The following is a 24,892-nucleotide window of genomic DNA, read 5'->3' as shown; positions in this document are numbered from 1 at the left end:
ATGAAGCAGTGGCTTCAATAAAGACAGAAACAGCGAGTCCTCGATCGGCAATTACTGGAAGAACAGCAACAGCAGTTGGCCTCACTACAGCAACAAATAACGGTGTTGTCCATCAGGAATTCTGAATAGCGTAGACGATTGGGAGACGTATTTACGGCGCCTCCATTATCACCTCACTGCCTACAGGTAACTGAACCAAATCATAACGGTCATTTTTCTTTCGAGGTCTTCGCGTAGTTTGTTGGGTTTGCTCCATATGTTGTCCCCACAAGAAAGATCATGATAGATCTTTTGCTGGACTTTGTTGTCTGATCATTTTGGGTGTCAGTCCCGTGTGGCATTTGCTCACTAGAAATTTTACAGGCGTTGAAAACGACCGTCAGAAACGTACAAAGACTGGGCCACTGACTTTCGGTATCTTAGCGCCCGCTGTGTTTTTGTGTGCTCCGATGGGGAACATCGCTGATCGTGTATCAATTCCTCGTTTCAGGACTTACTTCTGCAACATTCTCCCGCCAAATAAGTCCGCTTACGGGATTTATGACTAGTACATCCGTTTTAGGCGATGTCCTTAGAACTGTTCACGCTTTCGAATTGACACAGAAAACAGAAAGCCAGTGGGAGTCTCAGTCCACAGTGTCCCTCGTAACTAGTCCACAGCTGGTGGTCTAGTGGTCAGCGTTGCTGCTTCTGGGTCACGGGGTCCCGGGTTCGATTGCCGGCCAGGTTGGGCATGTTCTCTGCCCGGAGACTGGGTGTTTGTATTGTGCTCATCATTTCATCATCATCATCATCATCATCATCATTATTCGTGACAGTGGTTACATTGAAGGTGAAAACATTTGACTGTGTGAAAATTGGAAATTTGCGACGGTACACGCTTCCCATAGGCTCAATAGGTAATCACACGGTAGTGTCGGCCACTCCGGTAAACATGTTACACCACGCGAGCGCAACGACGAGAAGCACTAACAGGTCAGCGACACTTCAGATATCTCCAAAAAATCTTTCTCTCTCGTAACTCAATTTCAGATTCTTTTCAGGGTTCTCCGTCTCGACGGAGTCTGCGTCGTCTTGTCCACGGCGTTTTCACCGACACCCTCGCTCCCAGCGACTACTCGCTTTTCGTGCAGCACTAGGGATTACATTATTAATGTGTGGAGAATCTGGTTCTCCCATATCGTCCCTCGCGGGGTCTCGTCACAGTTCTTCTTTCGAACCAGTGCACTCCATTGAAACGTTGACTCATCCAACAACGGATCAAGCTGTCAAACGAGTGAATGGTTTGGAAGTCTGTTTTCCAGGTGCATACTGGCGCATCCTATTCTCTTGTGAATAGTACTACCCATACTGCGTTAGGTTCTCCTGCACTACAGCCTCCTCGTCGAAGAGTAACGCCATGAAATACACATGAAAGGTGTTTTTGTTGTAGATGTCTCTTGTAAAACTGACTCAGGGAACCTTTCCTTTTAGGTTGTTGCTTCTGGTAATGCGGAAAATATCTTTGGATTAGATGTATTGAAACATTCTGGGTTTTCCATTTCGGACAACGTGTGTTTAATTTCCACTGTGATTCCATTTCGCAGCACTGCCTCGTATTCAGATCTGTTTACCCCTGGGTTAGAACGAGCTGCTGATGCAGCTGTAAAAAATTCACTTAAAACCAGGAATCGTGCCTGGCTTCTCCCATGTCAGCCCGATTCCGGACATCCTGCGGGATTAGGTTAAGGCAGAACTGGACAAACTGGTGGCCCTGGAGGTGATCGTGGAAACACCGGAAGGCCTATGTGATGGTGTCAAGGCCGCTAACGTCCAAGTCATCGTCGATCGTTCCCTGCCCAGAGGACCTGTTTTCCAAGTTACCAAACGCTGTCTGTTATAATCTACATCTATATCTACATCCATACTCCGCAGTGTGACAGTGTGTGGCGGAGGGTACCCTGAGTACCTCTATCGGTTCTCCCTTCTATTCCAGTCTCGTATTGTACGTGGAAAAAAGGATTGTCGGTATGCTTCTGTGCGGGCTCTAATCTCGATTTGTTGGTGGCCTACTTACAGTTGCTGCTGCACCCTGAATCTCGGGATCTGCTGGTGCTCAAGCCACCCTTTGGCCTGTACATGTATAACAGACCGGCCTTTAGTATTTTCCAGATTTATTTGGAGCAGGCGATGCAGTACATTCCCTCATGTTGCAGTTATTTAGATGACATCATAGTGACACGGGCCTCAACTGATGGAAACCTTCAGAACCTGCAGTCTTTGTTTTCTCGGTTAAAAGAAGATGCACTCTAGTGTAACTCCTATAAACTTAATTTTCTCCGAAAGTCTGTTGAGTACCTCGGGTTTATGATTAGCAAACGTGGCATGTGTCCTACCAAGCACGTCCGTGCCATATAAAGCTATTACGACCGTTTCATTCTCCATGTGAAAAAATTGGACTGTGTGAAAATTGGGAATTTGCGACGGTGCACACTTCCCAACCGCTCAACGCAGTGTGAAAAACAGTTCTGTTGTGAAGACCCCTGGCGTGCGACGCTGCTTCTTCCGCACTTAAACGAGTCTTCCAGTCGGCGTCTTGCCTCATAGTGTTTTCACCAGGGAAGCCCCTTCTCCTAGGCACAGATGCGTCGCGACGTGTCGTAATGGCGGTCCTGACCCACAAGGAGGCGGAACATCCTATTGCTTTCGGTACTAGGACGCTCAGTGCTGCCCAACGCAACTATCCCCGGTTGAAAAAGAGGCATTGCCATCGTTTGTGCAGTAAAGAAATTTCAGATCACTCTGCATGGCGGCCAATTCCTGCTGCTGACCAACCACAAGCCATTACTCGCATTGTTTTGGCAACGCTCTAGTCTTTTGTACAGGACAGTGCAAAGGCTGCAACGTAGGGCTATACCAATGAAATCCTCTATAAGCGAACAGCCGCCATGCCAATGCCCATAATTGATCCCAGCTTCCAGTGCACACGGATGCAGAATTTAACACCCAGAAACTCGTTATCTTTCACCTAGATTCGGATTCTGTGTCGTCCCTGCACGACTTTCCCCTCTTTGCTACACTGCTTGCGGCCCAGACGAGAGCAGACCCTGGTCTCGGCACCATGACCATGTGCGTTAAGCATAGGCGGCCACCAAGTTTCATACACACACACACACACACACACACACACACACACACACACACACACACAGATATGTGTGTGTATGTGTGTGCGTGTCCAATATCTCTTCCTAAAGTACTAGATCGTTTCCAACCAAATTTGGTGGCACACTGCTTGCTTGCTGTATGAAAACCAGCACTGTGGTAGTTAGAGCGTCAGCTCCCATATAAGCGGAGACAGTGCAAAAACACTTTTCAATCCCTGTCATGTAGACTGCCTTGTATACCAGGCTTGTTGTGTGCCCTGCAAGAGGTACATGCGTGGATGGATACAGGTGAGCAGAGATAGGGGAAGGGGATGGGTAGTGAAGATAGCTAGTGAGAAACGGAAAGATGAGGTGGTTGTTTCTCTAACCCTGTTTCGTCTATTTCGATATCTACCATTTTGTCGTCTGTGCGACAATCTAGAGAAGGAACTACAGTGCAGTCTTCCTCTGTGAAACAGCTTTGGGAGAAGACATTTGGTATTTCGGCCTTTAGTCTGTCATCCTCTGTTTCAGTACCATGTTGGTCGCAGAGTGTCTGGACATTTTGTTTTGATCCACCTACCGCTTTGACATAAGACCAAAATTTCTTAGGATTTTCTGCCAAGTCAGTACCAGTTTGGTCACAGAGTGTATGTACATATTGTTTTGATCCACTGTGACAGGTGGGCGTGGTGTCGTGGGGCGTCGGCTGCGCCAGCGAGTTCCCGGGCGTGTACGCGCGCCTCGACACGCAGCTGCCGTGGGTGCTGCAGGTGATCGCCGACGCGCCGCCGCAGCTGCCCAGCGCCGCAGTGTGCGCCGCCTGCTCGCTGGCTGCGGTCCGCCTCCACCTGCCGTGACGGCGCTGCGTGCCACTCGCTCCAAACTGACGGCAGCCGCCACGGCGAAACAGCGGGCAACGTCCTTCTGGGTCACGACGGCACCTCAATCGTCTTCATGATGACAATATGTACTGTTTCCACCTTTACATATATTAAACCCAGTGTGCGCTGCGCGTTTCTCACCAAAACTCTTTACCTCATGCCTTTTTACACTACTGATCATTAAAATTGCTACACCAAGAAGAAATGCAGATGATAAACGGGTATTCATTGGACAAATATATTATACTACAACTGACATGTGATTACATTTTCACGCAATTTTGGTGCATAGATAATGAGAAATCAGTACCCAGAACAACCATCTCTGGCCATAATAACGGCCTTGATACGCCTGGGTATTGAGTCAAAAAGAGCTGGGATGGCGTGTACAGGTACAGCTGCCCATGCAGCTTCAACACGATACCACAGTTCATCAAGAGTAGTGACTGGCGTATTGTGACGAGCCAGATGCCTGGCCACCATTGATCAGACGTTTTCAGTTGGTGAGAGATATGGGGAATGTGTTGGCCAGGGCAACAGTCGAACATTTTCTGTATCCAGAAAGGCCCGTACAGGACCTACAACATGCGGTCGTGCATTATCCTGCTGAAATGTAGGGTTTCGCAGGGATCGAGTGAAGGGTGGAGCCACGGGTCGTAACACATCTGAAATGTAACGCCCACTGTTCAAAATGCCGTCAATGCGAACAAGAGGTGACCGAGACGTGTAACCAATGGCAGCCCATGTCACTACGCCAGGTGATACGCCAGTAAGGCGATGACGAATACACGCTTCCAATGTGCGTTCACCGCGATGTCGACAAACACAGATGTGACCATCAGGATGCTGTAAACAGAACATGGATTTATCCGAAAGTATGACGTTTTGCCATTTGTGCACCCAGGTTCGCCATTGAGTACATCATCGCAGGCGCCCCTGTCTGTGATGGAGCGTAAAGAATAACCGCAGCCATGGTCTCCGAGCTGATAGTCCATGCTGCTGCAAACGTCGTCGAACTGTTCGTGCAGATGGTTGTTGCCTTGCAAACGTCCCCATCTGTTGACTCAGGGATCGAGATGTGACTGCACGATCCGTTACAGCCATGCAAATAAGATGCCTGTCATCTCGACTGCTAATGATACGAGGCCGTTGGGATCCAGCACGGCGTTCCGTATTACCCTCCTTAACCCACCGATTCCATATTCTGCTAACAGTCATTGGATCTCGACCAACGCGAGCACCAATGTCGCGATACGATAAACAGCAATCGTGGCAGGCTACAATCCGACCTTTATCAAAGTTGGAAACGTGATGGTACGCGTTTCTCCTCCTTACACGAGGCATCAAAACAACGTTCCACCAGGCAATGCCGGTCAACTGCCGTTTGTGTATGAGAAATCGGTTGGAAACTTTCCTTATATCAGCAGGTTGTAGGTGTCGCCACAGGTGCCAACCTTGTGTGAATGCTCTGAAAAGCTAATCATTTGCATATCACAGCATCTTCTTCCTGTCTGTTAAATTTCGCGTCTGTAGCACGTCATCTTCGTGGTGTAGTAATTCTAATGGCCAGTGGTGTATTAACTGACAAAGTGAACAACCGAAGCAGGAACTAACTTGTTCACGTGGCTAGAACAAACATTGACATCACGCGGTTGTGTTATGTGTGGCTGAGGAAAACATTTCAGACACACTGCTATTCAGAATCTGCACGAAAAGGCCTCAGGAGATGATAAAAGGGCGTCAGTGAAATCACACCTCCAATCAGACGTTTATTCCCACTCATTTCACATTCAAAAGCAACATTTCGCAGTGCAGTGAGCAACAGGGTGATACTCGTGACCTCAGTTTAGGCTGCTGACACTCCCCGGCCGATTCAACCCTTGTCTAACTACACTGGTGCCCAAAACAAAAGCAACAAACCGGCACTTCCCCGTCTTGTTCTAATTCACGGCATAATCATGCAAAATGTCAACAGATGTCCACACAATCGTGTTCTGCACAGAAAAGTGAATGGACAGCCACGTGGAAGATGACGTCAAGGCACCTACCAAATGGGGTAGCGTCGGCCGGGTAGCCCACGTCGACATCGCTCTGTATACAGTCACAGACGATGCAGTATGGCACAAAGAAGGCGGTTAACAGACTCTCTGTGGCGGTTTGCCATTAGAAGAATGGACTCAGGGCAATTGCAAATTGATGTGTCCTGCAGGCTTAATATGAATCGTTCTGTTGTTTCTGAGATGTGACGACAATTAATAGAAACCGAAACAGTATCCAGAAGACCAGGGCATGGATGACCACATGTGGTATCAAAAAGAGCCGTTCGTTATTTGGCTGTAATGGCACGACAGTACCGGATTAATACTGCAAAGCTACTGGTATCTGACCTAGCGTCCACTGGGCGTGTTGTATCGAGACAAGCGGTGTACAGAAAGCTTCGGGAGAGTAGCCCTTTATCGTCGGAGACCTTCTGTATATGTACCTCTGATGCTCCTTCGCGGAAGGGAACGTCTGAAGTGGAGTCGTCAAAATGCCACCTGGACTGTCGAACAGTGGGCGAATGTTCTTTTCGCAGTTAAGTCCCGATTCAGTCTGGGGAGTGACTCTCGACCCATTCGCATCTGGAGAGAACGTCTAACACGATTTCGGAACCCAAATATTGTGAAAGGAGACCAATATCGATGAGGACTTTGGGCAGGGATTATGTTGACCACTCGAACACCTCTTCATGAAATGTATCGCTGAGTCGGCAAGGTTCAACTGCTGTCAGATATCGAGACGAGATCTTTGAATAACATGTGCGGTTGTTGCAAAGTGGTGTGGTCCCAGACATCGTACTGACAATAATGCTTCATAGAGCACAGTTGGTTGATATTTCCTTGGAAACGGAAGGTACTGCACGCATGGCGTGGCCTGCTCAGTCCCCGGATTTAAGTTCACAGAGCATGTCTGGAATGCACTAGGGAAACGTTTTACACTCACGTGAGCATCCTCCAATCACTCTCCGAGACTTGTGAGCAGCTCTGCAGGAAGAACGGGCGTCATTGCCTCAACTTCACTCACAGATTGCCCCTTCTTTTTCAAGCCAGTATTGCTGCCAGACATGGTCACACCCAATGCTCAGCACATTAACCAAGTGCTGGAATGTGTGTGCAAATCCGTTAAGTAGGAAAAAACGGAAAACATTTCTGTCTACAGTTATGCATGCTGCAGTTGTTCCGTGTTATTTACATTGTTTCTACATTACTATCGCCTGTTTGTACTGTCCTGTGGCAAACTAATCGCAGCCTTGGAAAATTTCCGTTTGTAGCTTTAATTTTGAACACCAGTGTACTTTGTGGGCCTATAACCCCATTGAATTTGATGGAACCCATTTGAAGTGTAACGTGACCGCACGTTTTGCTCTACTGCACAGGGTGGAACCACTAGAGACCGTTCAGAATCATTCAACGAAATCTGAACCCTCCTGTTCCACCCCTCCGGTAGCGTGATCTCGGGAATGAGTCCCTCCATCACCTTCAAGTTCACCAACACTTGCAGGTTGCACCGACGGCGTTGCCGAACTGGAAGGCTCAAAAATGGTTCAAATGGCTCTGAGCACTATGGGACTTAACTTCTGAGATCATCAGTCCCCTAGAACGTAGAACTACTTAAACCTAACTAACCTAAGGACATCATACACATCCAATCCCGAGGCAGGATTCGAACCCGCGACCGTAGCGGTCACGCGGTTCCAGACTGTAGCTCCTAGAACCGCTCGGTAACTCCGGCCGGCGATCTGGAAGGTGCTGGAGGGACTTATTACCACTGCACCTCTTTGTTGAGCAGTTGAAAAATGTACCTGTACAGAGATATTAAGTCATCCATCTGATTGGCGCTCCATTGCTACTTCAGCGCGTGCTTGTGGGCGTGCAAAATGTAAGGTGTGTAGAAGAGGTTGCCTGCCCTCAGATACTAGAGCAACTGCAGAGCGCCACACAGCCCTTTGTAATGTGAATAAAGAAGTTAGTAGCAAGTATTTTCCGCTGTATCATGAACAATACAAAGAAGTACCAACTATACGAAAAATACGCACCTTTCCTCGAACAGAACTGAATTAGAGTGCTACCAAGGAAACTATGATCAACATTATTGTGTCCATGCGATTTAGTTTTATAATGTACCAAAACTAACGAGCCGCATGGTATAGTGATGCATTTATCAAAATAATTCCGATTCCCAACATCCGAGATAGCTGCAAGCGAACCCCCAAGTACAGAAGACTTGCTGCTCTACAAGGTAGCTGTCTTGCACTGTAACACCAGGTATGCTCACAGGACGTTATATCTAAAATACATGTAATATGGGCAACTCAAAATGAAACAATTAACACACATTTATCAAAAGAATTTACACTGAATGAAATACTCATCTTTGAGTTTGACTACTACGTGGCACTCTACATGATGTCGCAACACACTAACTCAACCTAACACTTTGAAAGAGATCCACCTAACCTACAAAAGTTCAGTCTGGAGGGCTGTATCTAACAGTTTATACGTCTGGCTCTAATTTGGAAACTCTTTGGACACTTGACACTCGGCCTTTGCTGTCTGATAATCACTCGTTAATTATGGTTTGGCCATAATGGTGGCAACATCCTTCCCCCGTACAAACCGTATAGATAGCGTAGGGTATTCCATAGTAATGGTTTTCTTGTTGCTACTATCCATTTTGCTTAGACTGGTAGGATTATTCCGCTACACTTTGCTTCTGTACCTGTTCGTCTACGTAGTTTGCACATGTCGTCGAGACTTCTCTCTGTATGGGTGGGAGTGTCTTCATGATCGTCTCCTTGTGTTTGCCGCCGCCTAGGTCTTCCTGCACAGCCGCCGCCGCCTCCGTCGCTGCCTCCACAGTCGCCTTCCCACCGTCGCAGCCGCCGCCGCTACTTTCGTCTCCTCGCCTCCGCCTTCGTCGCCGTCGCTGCCACCATCGTCGCCGCCGCCACTCCCACAGTCCACTGGTCGCCTCCGTCTTCGTCGCCGCCGCCACATCTGTCAGTTTGCCGCTGCCTCGGCACTATCCCTGACATACCCTATTCACCCCCGCCATATTTTCATCGTTCACAACTCCACCACAGCTCGTCACCGTCGTCCCCGTGCAGCTGCAGCGGCCGCTCATCGCAATCAGTACCGTTCATCACTGTCCAACATGATCGATCACCTCAAAACGTCTGTCATCTATGCCTCTCTTCCTCTTGCTCCCACTGTCATTACATTGCTACTCTCCTAAATCTGTCGTCCCTCACCTATAGTATTCTCTTCCACCAAAGCAGAAACACATACGTCTCCCTCACAGTCCCCGTTCCCAGTACTTCCTCTCTTTCGGCCACGACAGCAGCCACCACACTCATCACTGCCCCATGCGTATCAGCCCCCCGAGCAACCGATGCCTAAGATGACATCACATGCATCATTTCCTCAAGCCTCACCGCACCAACCGACGCGTGCCATTCTGAGGGACCTGCACAACACCCATGCAACTCTCAAAAACACATCCCACCACCCCTCTCCCACTATCATCCTTTGTCGGTATGCCTGTCGGCTATTATCAAGGCCCGACCATCCGTCTGATCGTTCCTTTTTTGATGACTCTCTCGACCGTCAATACGTGTTGTATGTATCTGCCCAGCTACCCCCTGGAGTTCGGTTTCGTCGCCTCCTTCAGCAACTTGATTTTCCACTCCCTGCAACCTTTAGAGTGGGCGAGAGCTAAACGCCACCTTGGCTCCAGGCTCAGGTTCGCCTTCACCTTGACCTCAGCTCGTTCCCAAAGGAGATATACCGCTCGCGGTTTGTCGAACTTCGTTCAAAGTTCATTAATACGACCTTCATTTATACAGATGGTTCATACAGACTAAAATAATTTTCTAAAAGAAATTTAATAATTTATATTTAGAGCGGAAACGGATTGCCATATTAAATACAGATGCATGTCAAACGGAAAATACACGTACTTTTCTTAATGGCATATTCACAGCCCGCTTGGCATGCACAGTTTTTCCGAACTGACACTTCGATCCAACAACAACCAAATGGAACAGTGCTCTGTGGGACAGTCAATACAGCCAGGAGCATTGTCTTGAACAGCTCACTGAAACCAGTCCCATAAAGTGACACTTTACTCTTTCTTCAAGTTTTTGAATTGGTGCAGGTGAACACCTATTTTATCTCTGAAGATGTGGTTGTACCAATTTCAACCATACACTATGAGATCAAAAGTATCCAGACACCCGTAAAAGCATACGTTTTTCAGATTGGGTGCATTGTGCTGGCACCTAATGCAAGGTACTCCATATCAGCGACCCCAGCAGTCATTAGACATCGTGAGAAAGCAGAACGGGGCTCTCTGCGGAACTCATACACTTCGAACGTGGTCAGGAGATTGGCTGTTACTTGTGCCATACGTCTGTACGCGAGATTTCCACACTCCTAAACATCCCTAGGTCCACTGTTTCCGATGTGACAGTGAAGTGAGAACGTGAAGGGACACGTACAGCACAAAAATGTACAGGCCGACCTCGTCTGTTGACTGACAGAGACTGCCGACAGTTGAAGAGCGTCGTAATATGTAGTAGGCAGACATCTATCCAGGCCATCATGTAGCAATTCCAAACTGCAGCAGGATCCACTGCAAGTACTATACCGACCATATGGCAGAGCGGTTCTAGGCGCTTCAGTCCGGAACCACGCTGCCGCTGCGGTCACAGTTTCGAATCCTGCCTCGGGCATGGATGTGTGTGATGTCCTTAGGTTAGTTAGGTTTAAGTAGTTCTAAGCCTAGGGGACTGGTGACCTCAGATGTTAAGTCTCATAGTGCTCAGAGCCATTTGAACCATTTTTTGCAAGTACTAGGTCAGTTAGGCGGGACGTGAGAAAACTTGGATTTCATGGTCGAACGACTGCTCATAAGCCACACATCACGCCGGTAAATGCCAAACGATGCCTTGCTTGGTGTAAGGAGCGTAAACATTGGAAAAAACGATGAGTGAAGTGACTAATCACGGTACACAATGTGGTGATGTGATGGCAGGGTGTGGGAATGGCGAATGCCCGGTGAACGTCATCTGCCAGCGTCTGCAGTGCCAACAGTAAAATTCGGAGGCGGTGGTGTTATGGTGTGGTCGTGTTTTTCATGGCGGGGACTTGCACTCATTGTTGTTTTGCGTGGCACTAGCACAGCACAGGCCAACATTGACGCTTTAAGCACCTTCTTGCTTCCCACTGTCGAAGAGCAATCCGGGGATGGCGATTGTATCTTTCGACACTATTGAGCACCTGTTGATAATGCATGGTCTGTGACGGAGCTGTTACACAGCATTAACTTCCCTGTAATGGCCTGGCCTCCACAGAGTCCTGACCTGATTCCTATAGAACACCTTCATGTCAGGCCTCACCGACCGACATCGATACCTCTCCTCAGTCCGTGAAGAATTGGCTCCATTCCCCAAGAAACCTTCCAGACCTGATTGAACGTATGCCTGCGAGAGCGGAAGCTGTCATCATGGCTACGGGTGGGCCAACACCATATTGAATTCCAGCGTTACCGATGGAGGGCGCCACGAACTTTTACTAATTTTCAGTTAGGAGTCCGGATACTTCTGATCTCATAGTGCACATACTAAAGGAATCCCATCGTGTGGTAAGCCAGTATACAAATACGTTTGTCGGCGTATTTATTTGGCTGCTATTATACATGACAGAATTTAAAAAATATTATCTGCCATGTATGATAATAGCACAGCCTAATCGTTGTTTACTATGACATTGAGTACTTTAAGTACCCTAATGTACTTGCCAACGGACGTAGCACAAAACGTTTTTTAGATCATCATGTCTGGAGAACCCTGTACAGACAGAGACATAGGGACAAAATTGGAATCCGGTGCATCAAAAAGGAAAAGAAAGATTGAGACGATTATATCCAACCAAGCTATAAGTTCGAGTAAATTTCTTAAGAAAACTACAGGTGTAACTTTTCTAGTGGCCTTCAATGAAGCTCTCATACAAGCGTCTCTAGTTTCAGAAACAGAACCGGCTTCAGGATCGATTGAATCTGTTACCCTTTCTGATACAGCATCAGAGCTGGGTGGAACTGCTGCGATTCGTTATTGTGTGCGTAATAAAGACTACAAAAATGATAATCAAGAGCAAACCGTTCATATAAGAGAGTCATTTACAGAATTATATCTGTGAAAGTGGGTAGTTCCAGTAACAGATTTGCAGAATCAGGATTTAATTCAAAATGGTTCCCAGCAAAACCTAGAAAAACTTGATGCAACTTAACCCCAAAGATGTGAATTTATAAGACATTTTACTAAATTGTATTTTACTAGGAAATTGAGTAAAAGCAAAAAGCAACATCACAGATGGTTTGCCAACTCCATATCCTAAGACAAAGTTTGTCTCTTTCCATGTCGATTTTTTCCACATTTGGAGACAAAGATGGTAAAAGAATGATATTGTGACTGGAAAGATCTGAGTAGGATATTGGAAAGGTATGAAAAAAGTCACGGACACATGGAGTGCATGATTAGATGTATGGAGTTCTGTAAAGGAATCAGATACGGAGAAACAATAAATAAGAAAAAAGAGAGGTTGATTAGAGAATCACAAAATAATTGGCATAACTTGTTTGAAAGATTGATCGATATTATAAAATGCTTAGTTTCACACAATCTTGCGTTTAGAGGGCGTCTCTCATCCCTTATCCTGAACGATAGCGGAAACAGTTGAAACTCTATAGACTTATTTAAATTGTTATCCAAATATGATATAAAAGTAAAAAAAGCACTGCAACGAATTAACGAAAACGACTTTGTCAGCATTATCTGAGCCACGACATACAAAAAGAGTTAAATACATTAATGTTCAAATCTGTTATGAACGAAATAAACAGAGTCAAACAAGCAAAATACTGGGCCTTCATGGTCGATTGTACTAGGGATTCGAGCCGTTACTGTTGTTGTGGTCTTCAGTCTTGAGACTGGTTTGATGCAGCTCTCCATGCTATCCTATCCTATGCAAGTTTCTTCATATCCCAGCACTTACTGCAACCTACATCCTTCTGAATCTGATTCGAGCCGTATGGAGCAAATTTCAATAATATTACGAAATCTGCTAATTCTTGGAAATAAGCCAATATTGTTAACAAGAAACGGCAGTTAATAACATATATATTGAGAGTCCAATGTCAGTATATCCAGAGTAATGAACAGGGATCGACAAAAGAGGTTCGCGAACTTACAGCACTTACTGCCCGAACCGCCCGTTTCTGAGCCAAAAATATCCTTTGAGAATGGAAAGTGTTACCCCAAAATGTAACACCATATGTCATAAGCGAATAAAAAGAATAAAAGTAGATTACTTTTCGTGTGGAACTATCAAATAATTCAGATGCCGTTTGAATAGTAAAAATGGCAGCATTAATTCTTTGAACAAGACCCTGAACGTGGGCTATGCACGAGAGTTCAATATCTATCTGAATACCCAGAAATTTTAACCGTTCAGTTTCCCAAATCATATGCCCATATTGCGAAATTAAAACGTCGGGTTTTGTTGAATGTGTGCTAATACCTATATTTACCCTAGAATTGGAGCAGTCTTTTCCATCAGTCACATCGTTGTCCATAATCACTTTGCTGTTTCTGTAGCAGTCTCCTTCCACGTACAAGTTGTAGTTTGATAGTAGGTAGTCGTACAACCCAACTTTTTGAAAAATCCCTGAAAAGTCTTGCATTATGTCCAAATCGGAACGGTAAAGTCATCTACATTAAGCTTTTGCAATATTCCAGGCAACTCTTACATTAGAACACTCATTCTAACGTCGGCTGATTTCGCTTTACGCAGTATATCCACAGGATCTTTAAGGTTCCTCGAAATGGTTTCCAGTGCTTCGTTGCCGGTTTTTGCCAATACTCCTCATGCTGTTACACTGTCGTTCCCGTAGAGGGGACGAGGTAGCTTCGCAATACCGCCACGTCTGACAGACATTTACTATGTAAATAATAGATAACTGATTCAAACATGTCCATCTGTAATTCCTCCTGGAAGCCAAACCACGGAATATCGTAGCTCTCATATGTATGTTTACAGCAGAATAAGATCAACGCACCGCGCAGGGTAGCCGCGCTGTCTATGGGCGTCATACTACGTTTCGCGCGGCTACTCCCTTCGGAGATTCGAGTCAGCCTTCGAGGGTGGATGTGTGTGTTGTGCTTAGCATAAGTTAAAGTTAGATTAAGCAATGTGTAAGCCTAGGGACCGATGACCACAGCAGTTTGGCCCCACAGAAACTTAAAACAAATTTCCTCATATCCAAGACCAAGACTACTTGCAACAGCAGTCATGCATGCGTGAGAGTGTGTATGTTTCAGCGTTGGTTTTGGCACTTTATGTTGCCATTTTATTGAATAAGTAGATATCCTCACTGGGATGAGTCTCCACATCACTGGTATAAAAAAAATAGCAAACCACACCTGGTTATGTAAGCAACAGGAGCATATGAGTAATTGTTATTTATATATAGAATATTGAAAAATGGATAAATATTGAAAAGATACAGGGCTTGTCTAAAGCAGCCTCATTTCTATACTCATCGAGAAAACAACAGACTACTTGAGTTTAGTGGTCTAAAAAATAAGTTACAGATGCCTTCATCTATATCTCAAGCCTTACAAACTGCAGACCACGTGATCATTAACATGAAATTCCTCAGCTGGTTCTGCCTACCTGGGGTGACATGTATGCCTTGCTTCTTTGCCTGCTTCACGCCTAAGTTGCTGCCGTACTGGTTATAACGTGCTGTACCTGCAAGATATGATGAGGCGTTGCCTTACTATCTACGATTAACATAGCACAGATTGGAACGGGAGTGCTGACTACGTGATGCCTATAGCGGGACGGTGACACCTGGTGCCTGGTGCCTCAATCGAGCGAGTTCTCGCAGCGGTTAGCTCACTGGATCACATTCGGTAGGCCATCCTGATTTACGGTTTCTGTGATTTCCCTAAATCTCTTCAGGCAAATTCCATGATGGTTCCTTTGAAAGAGCACGGCCATCTTCCTTCTCCATCTTTCCTAATCAAGCTTGTGCTCCGTCTCTAACGACCTACTTATCGACGGTACGTAGAACACTAATCTCGTCCTGCTGACACTGAGACCTGGTGCTCAAGGAAGGCGGGATTCCGTTACGATTGTGGACGGGGCCGTAATTAGTTACTATTGGTTGAATTTTCTTTTAATCACACACCATTTATTTAAAATCAACAACAAATTAAAATAATGGCAATAATTTGAGAATTGTTTCACGGCTGAAGGCCTCAATGGCAATAAATTAAGAATTTTTTCACAGCTGAAGGCCTTAATGGCAATAAATTAAGAACTGTTTAACTTGTTACAACTGACAAACTACAGTTATTAAAATGTTGGAACCAAATCACCAAGGTCTTAAAGGTTAACTGCTAAAGTACAGGTGCCACATTACATGGTTCAAATGGCTCTGAGCACTATGGCACTTAACAGCTGAGGTCATCAGTCCCCTATAACTTAGAACTACTTAAACATAACTAACCTAAGGACATCACACACATCCATTTCCGAGGCAGGATTCGAAACTGCGACCGTAGCGGTCACGTGGTTCCAGACTGAAGCGCCTAGAACCGCTCGGCCACCACAGCGCCACATTAGAATTTTAAGACAAGTAGCGACAGTCACAGCTGAAGGCCTTTAACGCCAAGAATGACAGTTATATTAAAATAATTTATACTCATACAATTAAATATAAAAATCATAAACAAGATTAATTCAAAAGGACAAGCAACTTATCACCAAACAGGTGAGACAAATGATGGTAACTTGGTAGTTCAATAATAAAATAATAACACAAGAATGAAACACAAGGCCTAGTCACAGACTTTGCTCCAGGAATCGACGTCTGAGTAGGTCAGGCCAAAAATACTTTCGCGAGCGATGAGAAAGGCAGCCAAGAGTTGCATTCACTTCACAAGACGGTAACTCAGATCAGTGGCAATCTAACGAATGACTAATTATAATCTGCTGAAGCTACCTAACGTCCGATAACGATGCAACGATGGAACACCACGACAAAGTCTGAACTGGAGTCAGCACTATGTCCACAGAATGTTGTGTTTAGAGCGTCCGAAAGGAGAAAGGAACCACTACTACTAGAGTAGAAGAAACACCAACCGACCTACAAATCAAGGAAACTGTCAAAACTACACGCCTTGTCGGACAGCAGCGGCAAGGCGAGGAAATGTACACTGCCGTTACATACACTAACCTCCAGGGCAGCTCACTGGGGCGTTAGCGCCCACCAGGCAGGAAAAATACCGCTGGTTGTACTTAACAAGAAGTAACACATAGAATGCAGCAGTGCATGCCTGCCGCCAGCGGCCCCGGCTTGTTCTCGCACTGCCCTCTTGGCTCCTCCTGAGTCCCCAACCGAACTGCTCACTCACACGACCCGGAAGAACAACGGTGTCACCCCAAAGATAGGCATTCGGGAGGACGACGGTTCAATCCCGTCTCCGGCCATCCTGATTTAGGTTTTCCGTGATTTCCCTAAATCGTTTCAGGCAAATGCCGGGATGGTTCCTTTAAAAGGGCACGGCCGATTTCCTTCCCAATCCTTCCCTAACGCGAGCTTGTGCTCCGTCTCTAATGACCTCGTTGTCGACGGGACGTTAAACACTAACCACCACCACCACCACCCAAAGATAGGGCCACAGTTACTACATATCGATAACGCCCCTCGTTATTTCATCTTTAGGGTACAGAAGTAGGATTCTGTGGTAGTGGAAAGAATTAAAATGTCTTCCTCCAATGTGCTAAACAAGCCTCAGCTTAGAACATTGACGATCTTTTTACAGATGGTAGTATTAAATACGCCAAACATGGTACGCTTCTTAATGGAAAGAATATAAGTGTGCTTACACTGCTTACAGAACTATTTTCCGTTCACATTATGAATATCAAAATCTACGATCAAGTAAACAGGTGCAATCAGAGACAAGGCAGTCTGTAATATTAAGAAGGAGACTCGTGATTATTTAAACATTATCTGCAGAGAGCATTTGTTTGTCAGTGTGAGATGTGGCGTTAAGGCGAAGCTAACTTTTCTCCTACACAAGAAGGACAGCACAATAGCTTGAGGAATACGAGAAAAAATCGGCAAGGAAGCACTCGAAACCACTTGAAACTAAGTCTTTAATTATGTTTATCATTTAAACACTGACCTACAGAATTTTCCCTCACAAAGAGAACTCAAACTTAACCTATTCATTTATTACCCACAATATACAAGCCCAACGCAACCTGACTGCTATACATTGACAACATGACTTCCGATAATTAACACAAAAGAGTGGCCCTGATTTGCAAGAAATCCTAACACTAATACAAATCCAAAATATATGAAATTAAAGAAATATGAAAGTACCTCCAACTCATTTCAATCACGAATCGCGATACTGGAAACCCCCATTCTTTTTTATAAGTCACTTACTTCACAGAAAACCTTCATAAAACGAACTACAGCAATTACAGCAAGTAGCAGCAACAGCCAGCTCAATAACTAACTACTATAGACTCTAATTACTAGGAGGCATATGGTTAGCAAAAGACAGATTTTGTTGAAGATCAAACAATTTATTTATAAAATTTTACCTCATTCATGTGACATCCAGTTCCGAAAATTATATAGTTATCAGTAATTCCCCTACCCAAACATTGTCAACCATACATCCATTGTCACACTTTCTTTGCATATTTTCTTATCAGGAATTCCATCTCACTTTACGTTGCATGTCTTACCAACACGGGGTCTTCACTAAGGAAAACATGTCCATACACTTCTCTGTCCAGTAGCTAACTGCTAGTCCGTCGAAACACAGACTCTTTTGCCGAGGCCGCAGAGCGCTGTTAGCGACATTAACACTGTCTTCAGCGCTGCCAAAATACAAACAGGTTACGTACACACCGTACTGCATAAAGCAGAAATAGCCCTCGTTAAAATGGGTGTTCTAATGGAGGAGCTGCGTGAAATACTGCCAAAGGTTCATGTAAATGACGGCTACCGTTTGGATTTTTATACAACACAAAATTATGCAGAGATTTGTAACGCAGTGGAGATGTACGAGCACGTAATATCGAACTACAACTTCTGCATGGAGGGAAACTGCCCGGCAACGACATGACAGTTGTAATAGACTGCTTAACGTGGCTGACCTGAATTAATAAATATGTAGAATAAATTTATAGGTCAAATCGATAGTCCGGAAGTAAACACAAAGTTTTTGGCAACCGCCTTTTAGTATTTTAATGTGCCTCGCGACGTGATTATGAGAAATTTTTAAGTCTTTCTCGACTAAATATCATGCTACTACCAGCTGGAGGCTAAAATAGGCAACTACAGAATGGGTCACGATTTTGAGCCTGTGGAAGACTACTCATGTCTGTTAGACACTAACAAACAGGATTTACAATGTGCTCCACTCCACCCTGGGTCAATCACGTCCACGTGGTGTCAGCTAACTATTACCGTATAGAACAGCCGATGTGTGGTGTTTAACAACATTCTGCTGTTTGTCTACTGTGGTATCAAAAATACCATAAAATTAACTGATGTACGAATAACCCTTCATGACACTCAAGATGGAGAAAAGCTTATATATTATACTCTGTCGGCATACAGTTTATTACTCACCCATAAACTACATGGAGATTTTTAATACTGACTACAGCAAAGACGAAACAGTATTACACGGAAGTGCCATATCAAAGCATGGGAAACATATTTCACTCAATCCAGGAGATTATTCTCCACGATACCATCAGATATAGATATCACAGTATTAAGACTGGTGCCCACAGTGTTATTCCGAAAGTCCTAAGAGTAAATTTTGCCATAAGTGAAGAGTATAATTGCAATTAGAAAAGGAACAAGGTATTGCAGATGTGCCGTTAAGGCTTAAATATTGTGTTAAACACTATGTGTGGCGAAATATGGCTACGACTAGGGAACAGCAAATTGGCATTAGGAAACAGTTTGACTCCACTACCGGTATATGCCACTATTATGACGTAAGCTAGTAAGCTTGTAAAGGAGCTATATATACAGACATTCGCGCGAACTGAACATTATTTTAAAAAACGCGTTTTTAGTTGTGGTGGAATCTTCTCACGAAATTCCAATCACTAACTTTCTCCTTCGAATGCGAAAATATTTTGTTGACACCGACCTACCTAGGGAGAAACGATCACCATGATAAAATAAGGGAAATCAGAGCTCGTACGGAAAGATATAGGTGTTCATTCTCTCCGCGCGCTATACGAGATTGGAATAATAGAGAATTGTGAAGGTGGCTCGAGGAACCCCCTACCAGGCACTTAAATGCGATTTACACGGTATCCATGTAGATGTAGATTTAGATGTATTATACGTAGAATAACATGGGCTAAGGGCAGTGTGTCAGAAGTATCGACTTATTGTTGAACATTAACATAGGTACAGCTCTACCTTCCTGCTCAAGTCAAATCGTTTACAACATAAGACAACTGGAACGACAGAAGACAATTTAACATCAAGCAGTTATAGCAGGTTCCTCCCACTGTATTAGAGCATTAACGGTCCTAGCCAGCTTCAGCAGTTCTATAAAGTTTTTCCAGGGTAGAGCGTAATGTTGAGTTGGAGGCGACATCTCGCATATACAACGACACCTAATGTTAGACTATACGATAAGACAGCTAGGGTTGACTATTAAGAAGGGTGACCTCCAGTTGTAGAGTGGAACTACTACACTTAATCATGCCAAATCATAAGTCTAGGAGCGGGAAACGTTATTGGTAACAACCTTGTAGGTTTTATAAAGTGACCAGGCAAGTCACTGAACATGGTATTACTTGGCTGGAGACCACGACAGAATGAATCGTGTGTTTGATCCCTGTACAACACTATTACTGTATATAACTGATGGCTTTACAACTACTCTGTTAGGGAATATAATTGCTCCAATTATTGCTAATTCCGCACCGCTACTGCCACTGTAAACACCTTACATCGTCTCTGTATTACACGTATTACGTCGTCGATACTTTCGTCTCTTCAAACCGGCACTGTCATTATGTTACACTGTTATGTTGCGGTACCACACGTCATAATATTTACAGCCATTTTGTTTGAGCTTTGCTTACTGAAAGTCCTAACGTGGACGATGTTCTTGAGGATTTGATATTAAGCTTATATTCCAGCTGACGTAGACTCTCTAACGCTATTTTTTAGAACACAACGATTTCGACAGCTGCACATGTATACGTTATAATGAATAGCATCATTTTAATACACGTTGTGGGATTTGTTTTGCCTTTATAGTTATGGAGAATAGTCCTAATAAGTCTTGCGTTAGCTATATTATTATGTCTCTTTGTGTCTTCAAGACGTGCGAAATCGAATTTTCTTGGAGACTTTGTTTATAGTACGGTAGACACGTATTTTAATGAGTTAAACGGACAATTTAGATGCAGCAGTATATAATTTGTGCTTGCAAAGTGTCAAGCGTCTCGCAATGTATTATACGTAGTTTTTTCCAGATATAGACTCCGATATTGTCTTTGGAAATATCACATCTCCTGCTGTTACTGTCTTTTGTCGCATGTTTAACCCCTGTACACGTTCTTGTGCAGTCTAAGTAATGGTTTTGGTAATAAAGAACACCTTCCCCTCTCCTACCTTTTTCTAATAAGACAATTGTGTTGCTTATGTGCGTTTGTGGTGTTGTTGTCGTTTATAGGTTTTTATTTTTGCAAGCCTTCGTTTCTGGAAATACAACTGCAAAGATTAAAACCACACTTTGCGTATTTGTATAAGTGAACATCTCTCTCTTTGGGCTGCTGAAATACTTTTTTTAATATTATGAGCAATAGTATAGAACAAATACAGTCTACAAAGCTTATAGAGAGCCTTCTGACATCAAATAGGTGTTATTTGCATACCCTTTAGTAGTCCTGTGTCATTTGTAATAACAGCAATAACTGGCAATCAATAACACGGTTTATATTTTTTCTAGTGAATAATGTGTTTGTAGCTCCTAAATTATAACTTGAGAACTATTTAAAAGTGCAGAAACATATGCTTTGATGATGTGCAGACGATATTTAAACTCAGTTTGTCTATTTGCCTGCTTAGTTGACAGATATTTTTTGGCGGTTATAAGCATAGTTAGGAGAATTTTAAAACCTCAAATTATTTGGCGCAACTCTTAGAATGTCAACAGCTATTAGCCTTTGAAATCAACCTTAGTGGAATGTAGTTTAGTACTTTGCAGGGCTCTAATTTCACAAACGTGTGTATGTGGAAATTGACTTTCGCTTTCTTTCACATTGCAGATGTCTTTTGCATTATTGTGGCATCACACAGCATTTTTCTTTTATTAACGTGAACAAGTGATGTAAGTATCGTACTTTTTGCACTGACTGGGAAATATTTTATTTGAGAGTGTGCTGTGAGTAGGTACATTCAGTCTGTCTATTTGTATGCCTAACTAACACTTATTCTTCTTCAACTATAGTGCTGGGTAGGCTAGTTTCAAGACATCGAAATTTTAGTCCTAAGTTTTAGAATGTCAAATGTTGAACTTTGCCTCAGGGGTACAATTTTGGACACTGATTTGATGAATATGTGTATATATCGAAATTAACCTGTGCTTTCCTCTACACTGCAGACTTTTTTGAAATACTGTGACATCAGACATCATTTTTCATGTATTAACCACAACAACTAATATAAACACCGGACATCTCTCTCTGCTGCTGTATTCTGCAGACATTTCAGAAATTTTTCTACATCTTAGATGTGGAAAGTAATTTATTTACGACCTTGCTGTGTTTTTCTAACAGTTTAGCATTCTGCTCATGGCATTTCCAAATGTGGTCTACAAATCGAACTTCCCATGAGTTAAGTGTGTAAACTCCACCTTTGTTGCTGTCATATTTTGCATACTTTTAGAATATTGGCAACACCTCATTTGTGGAAATTAATTAATTTAAGACTCTTCTGCCTTTTTAAACTGGTATTGGAGCCATCTATTTATGTGGTACAGAGATCAAACTATGGTCGACGGTTTCAATGCCGCCATTTGCTAGTGACTGGAGGAACTTGGATTTCCTATTATTTCGCATTTTCTGGGTTTGTAGGATTGTATTTAAGGTAATACTCATGCTCAACAGATATAAATTCCTTATTTGTCATTTATGTTTTAGGAGAAAATCTTAGTTTTTAATTGTTAATAGCAAAACTTGTTATATTTCAATAGTCCATGGTGAGTGATGTATAGCTTCAAATCAAAGTGTCCGATGTGAGGGCATGTGAGCAGTCTTCAAATTAATTTTTTGAAAGTCAGTAATGCAAACGTAGTTGGTGAGCAGAGGATGGAGGTACGAAGTAAGTAGGAGAGTGAGAGCATGGGGCACAGTGCGAGGAGTGTTTCGCGTAAAATTTGCACAAGCGCAGAGCCCTCCCCTCCCCTCCCCAACGTCCTTGAACTTGTCCATGAACTTGCATGTGACAAAATGTCGTGAGCACTGGAGTGACCTTGGAGATAACGAAGTGCTGATGCTGCTGTCAGTGAAACATGACATGCGCCATTGTCCCAGATGTCATACAGGGTGCCGCACGAAATGTCTTACCAGTTGTTTCTTTCACAATTTACGAAGCACATTAGATATCCCGCTGGGATATCTACAGTAGTACCAGCAGAGCTTGGAAAAACAAATGAGTTACGAAATGACGTGCAATTCACGATACTGCCGCTAGGAGACTAGTAAGCAGCAATGGCTGACAATGGAAGACTGACGGCGCAGCAACGTTCAGCAATTTTGTTACTTTTTCATTAAACGAAAAGCCTTGTTGTGACTCAGAGGCGTGTTTAACACACGACGGGTCCCTTGCAAGAAGACCATCCACAGGCTGTACGATAAATTTGTACAGGAGGGAACAGTAATGGAAGCGAAGCTACCTCGGCCTAAGCCTGTTTGTTCGCCCGAGAATATTGAAGCGGTATGAGTTTCTATACAGAGAAGTCCCGGGAAATCGTGTAGAAAGGCAGCAGCGCAACTGGGAATATCCAGACGCTCCGTTCAACGCATTCTTAAAAGTGACCTCCATATGTAACCATACAAGATGACCTATGCACAGAAGCTCACTGGAGAACACAAGCAGCAGAGACTACTGTTTGTTCAGTGAGCGGAGGATAGCGAAAAAACTCTCAACAACATTTGGTTTTCAGACGAGGCGCATTTTCATTTAGACGGTGTGGTAAACAAACAAAATGTACGCTTTTGGGCCACTGAAAACCCATAAGTGCTTCATGAACAACAACGTTATGCTCCAAGATTGCAGCGTGGACAGCAATTTCCGGTCACGGACTTATTGGACCCTTCTTATCTGAAGAAACTGTGAACAGCGAGCGTTATTTGAGCATGCTTCGCAGTAGCTTCATTCCACAGCTTCTTGCTACTGCCTTGCCCTTGTATACCCAGTGGTTCATGCGAGATGGAGCAAGGCCACATACTGCAAACACTGTGTTGGAGATTTTACACGAGCATTTCGACATGCGGTTCATTTCATTCAGGTTTCCAGGTCGCCTCAATGACAGACATAATTGACCCCCCAATAGTCCAGACCCCAATCCATTTGACTTTCTTCTTTGGGTGTACCTAAAGGAAAAAAATTACCCGAAACGGCCACGTGATTTAATGGAGCTCAGAAGACTTATTATTCAAGCTTGCAGTGGAATTACGGAATATATGTGCCGTAGGGTAATCACTAACTTCAGTGTTCGTTTGAAGGAAGTTAGGAAACGAAATGGTGGACATATTGAGCACGTGCTGAATTAGAACAAATTGTAGTATATGTTCCTTTCAGGTTGTATTGACAATAAAGTCTATATTCAAAAACAAAATGGTAAGACATTTCGTGCGCCACCCTATATGAAACCAGATGTGTAACCTGGTGCCCCTTTATCTTATCAGTTCCTGGTATCTGGATCATTTTCTTGCCCAGAACTGGCGCTGCCCTACTGCTTGCTTAACGTCAAATATTCAATACATTAACTCATTTGTAAAGTAAACAGACGCAACAAGCTATTTTATCCATGGAAGTTCGATTATTTAAGGAATAAGGGTCTGGGTTGCGGGGAGGAATGGGTGGTTTTCAAGTATGCCAGTTCAGAAATCTCAAAAATTTCGTGACTCTCTTTCCTAAGTGTAATAATGAGTCAAACAAAACTTATAGGATTCGTGCCGAATTTCTTTGTATACGTTCTATATACCCTGTTAGACAAATTTGGTATATGAGATAAGCATCTCAGGATTTGTTTGAAATACACTACTGGCCATTAAAACTGCTACACCACGAAGATGATGTGCTTGGACGCGAAATTTACCCGACAGGAAGAAGATACAGTGATATGCAAATGAGTAGCTTTTCAGAGCATTCACACAAGGTTGGCGACACCTACAACGTGCCGACATAAGGAAAGTTTCCAACCGATTTCTCATACACAAACAGCAGTTGACCGGCGTTGCCTGGTGAAACGTTGTTGTGATGCCTCGTGTAAGGAGGAGAAATGCGCACCATCACGTTTCCGACTTTGATAAAGGTCGGATTTTAGTCTATCGCGATTGCGGTTTATTGTATCACGACATTGATGCTCGCGTTGGTCGAGATCCAATGACTGTTAGCAGAATATGGAATCGGTGGTTTCAGGAGGGTAATACGGAACGCCGTGCTGGATCCCAACGGCCTCGTATCACTAGCAGTTGAGAT

General features: G+C 43.9%; 1 protein-coding gene across 1 annotated transcript in view; it reads left to right on the top strand.

The window, feature by feature from the left end:
- The window catches only part of LOC126285070 (serine protease 55-like), a 103,882-nt gene that overhangs the window by 45,624 nt on the left and 33,366 nt on the right, over positions 1–24,892 (top strand). The window contains exon 4 of the mRNA XM_049984393.1: positions 3,809–3,964. Coding sequence (XP_049840350.1) covers positions 3,809–3,964 — 156 coding nt within the window. The remainder of the gene's footprint in view (positions 1–3,808; positions 3,965–24,892) is intronic.

The sequence above is a fragment of the Schistocerca gregaria genome, chromosome 8 (assembly GCF_023897955.1).
Source record: "Schistocerca gregaria isolate iqSchGreg1 chromosome 8, iqSchGreg1.2, whole genome shotgun sequence".
Lineage (NCBI taxonomy): Eukaryota > Metazoa > Arthropoda > Insecta > Orthoptera > Acrididae > Schistocerca > Schistocerca gregaria.
The sequence above is the reverse complement of the archived record's forward strand: the minus strand, read 5'-3'. Positions and strand labels throughout refer to the sequence as shown.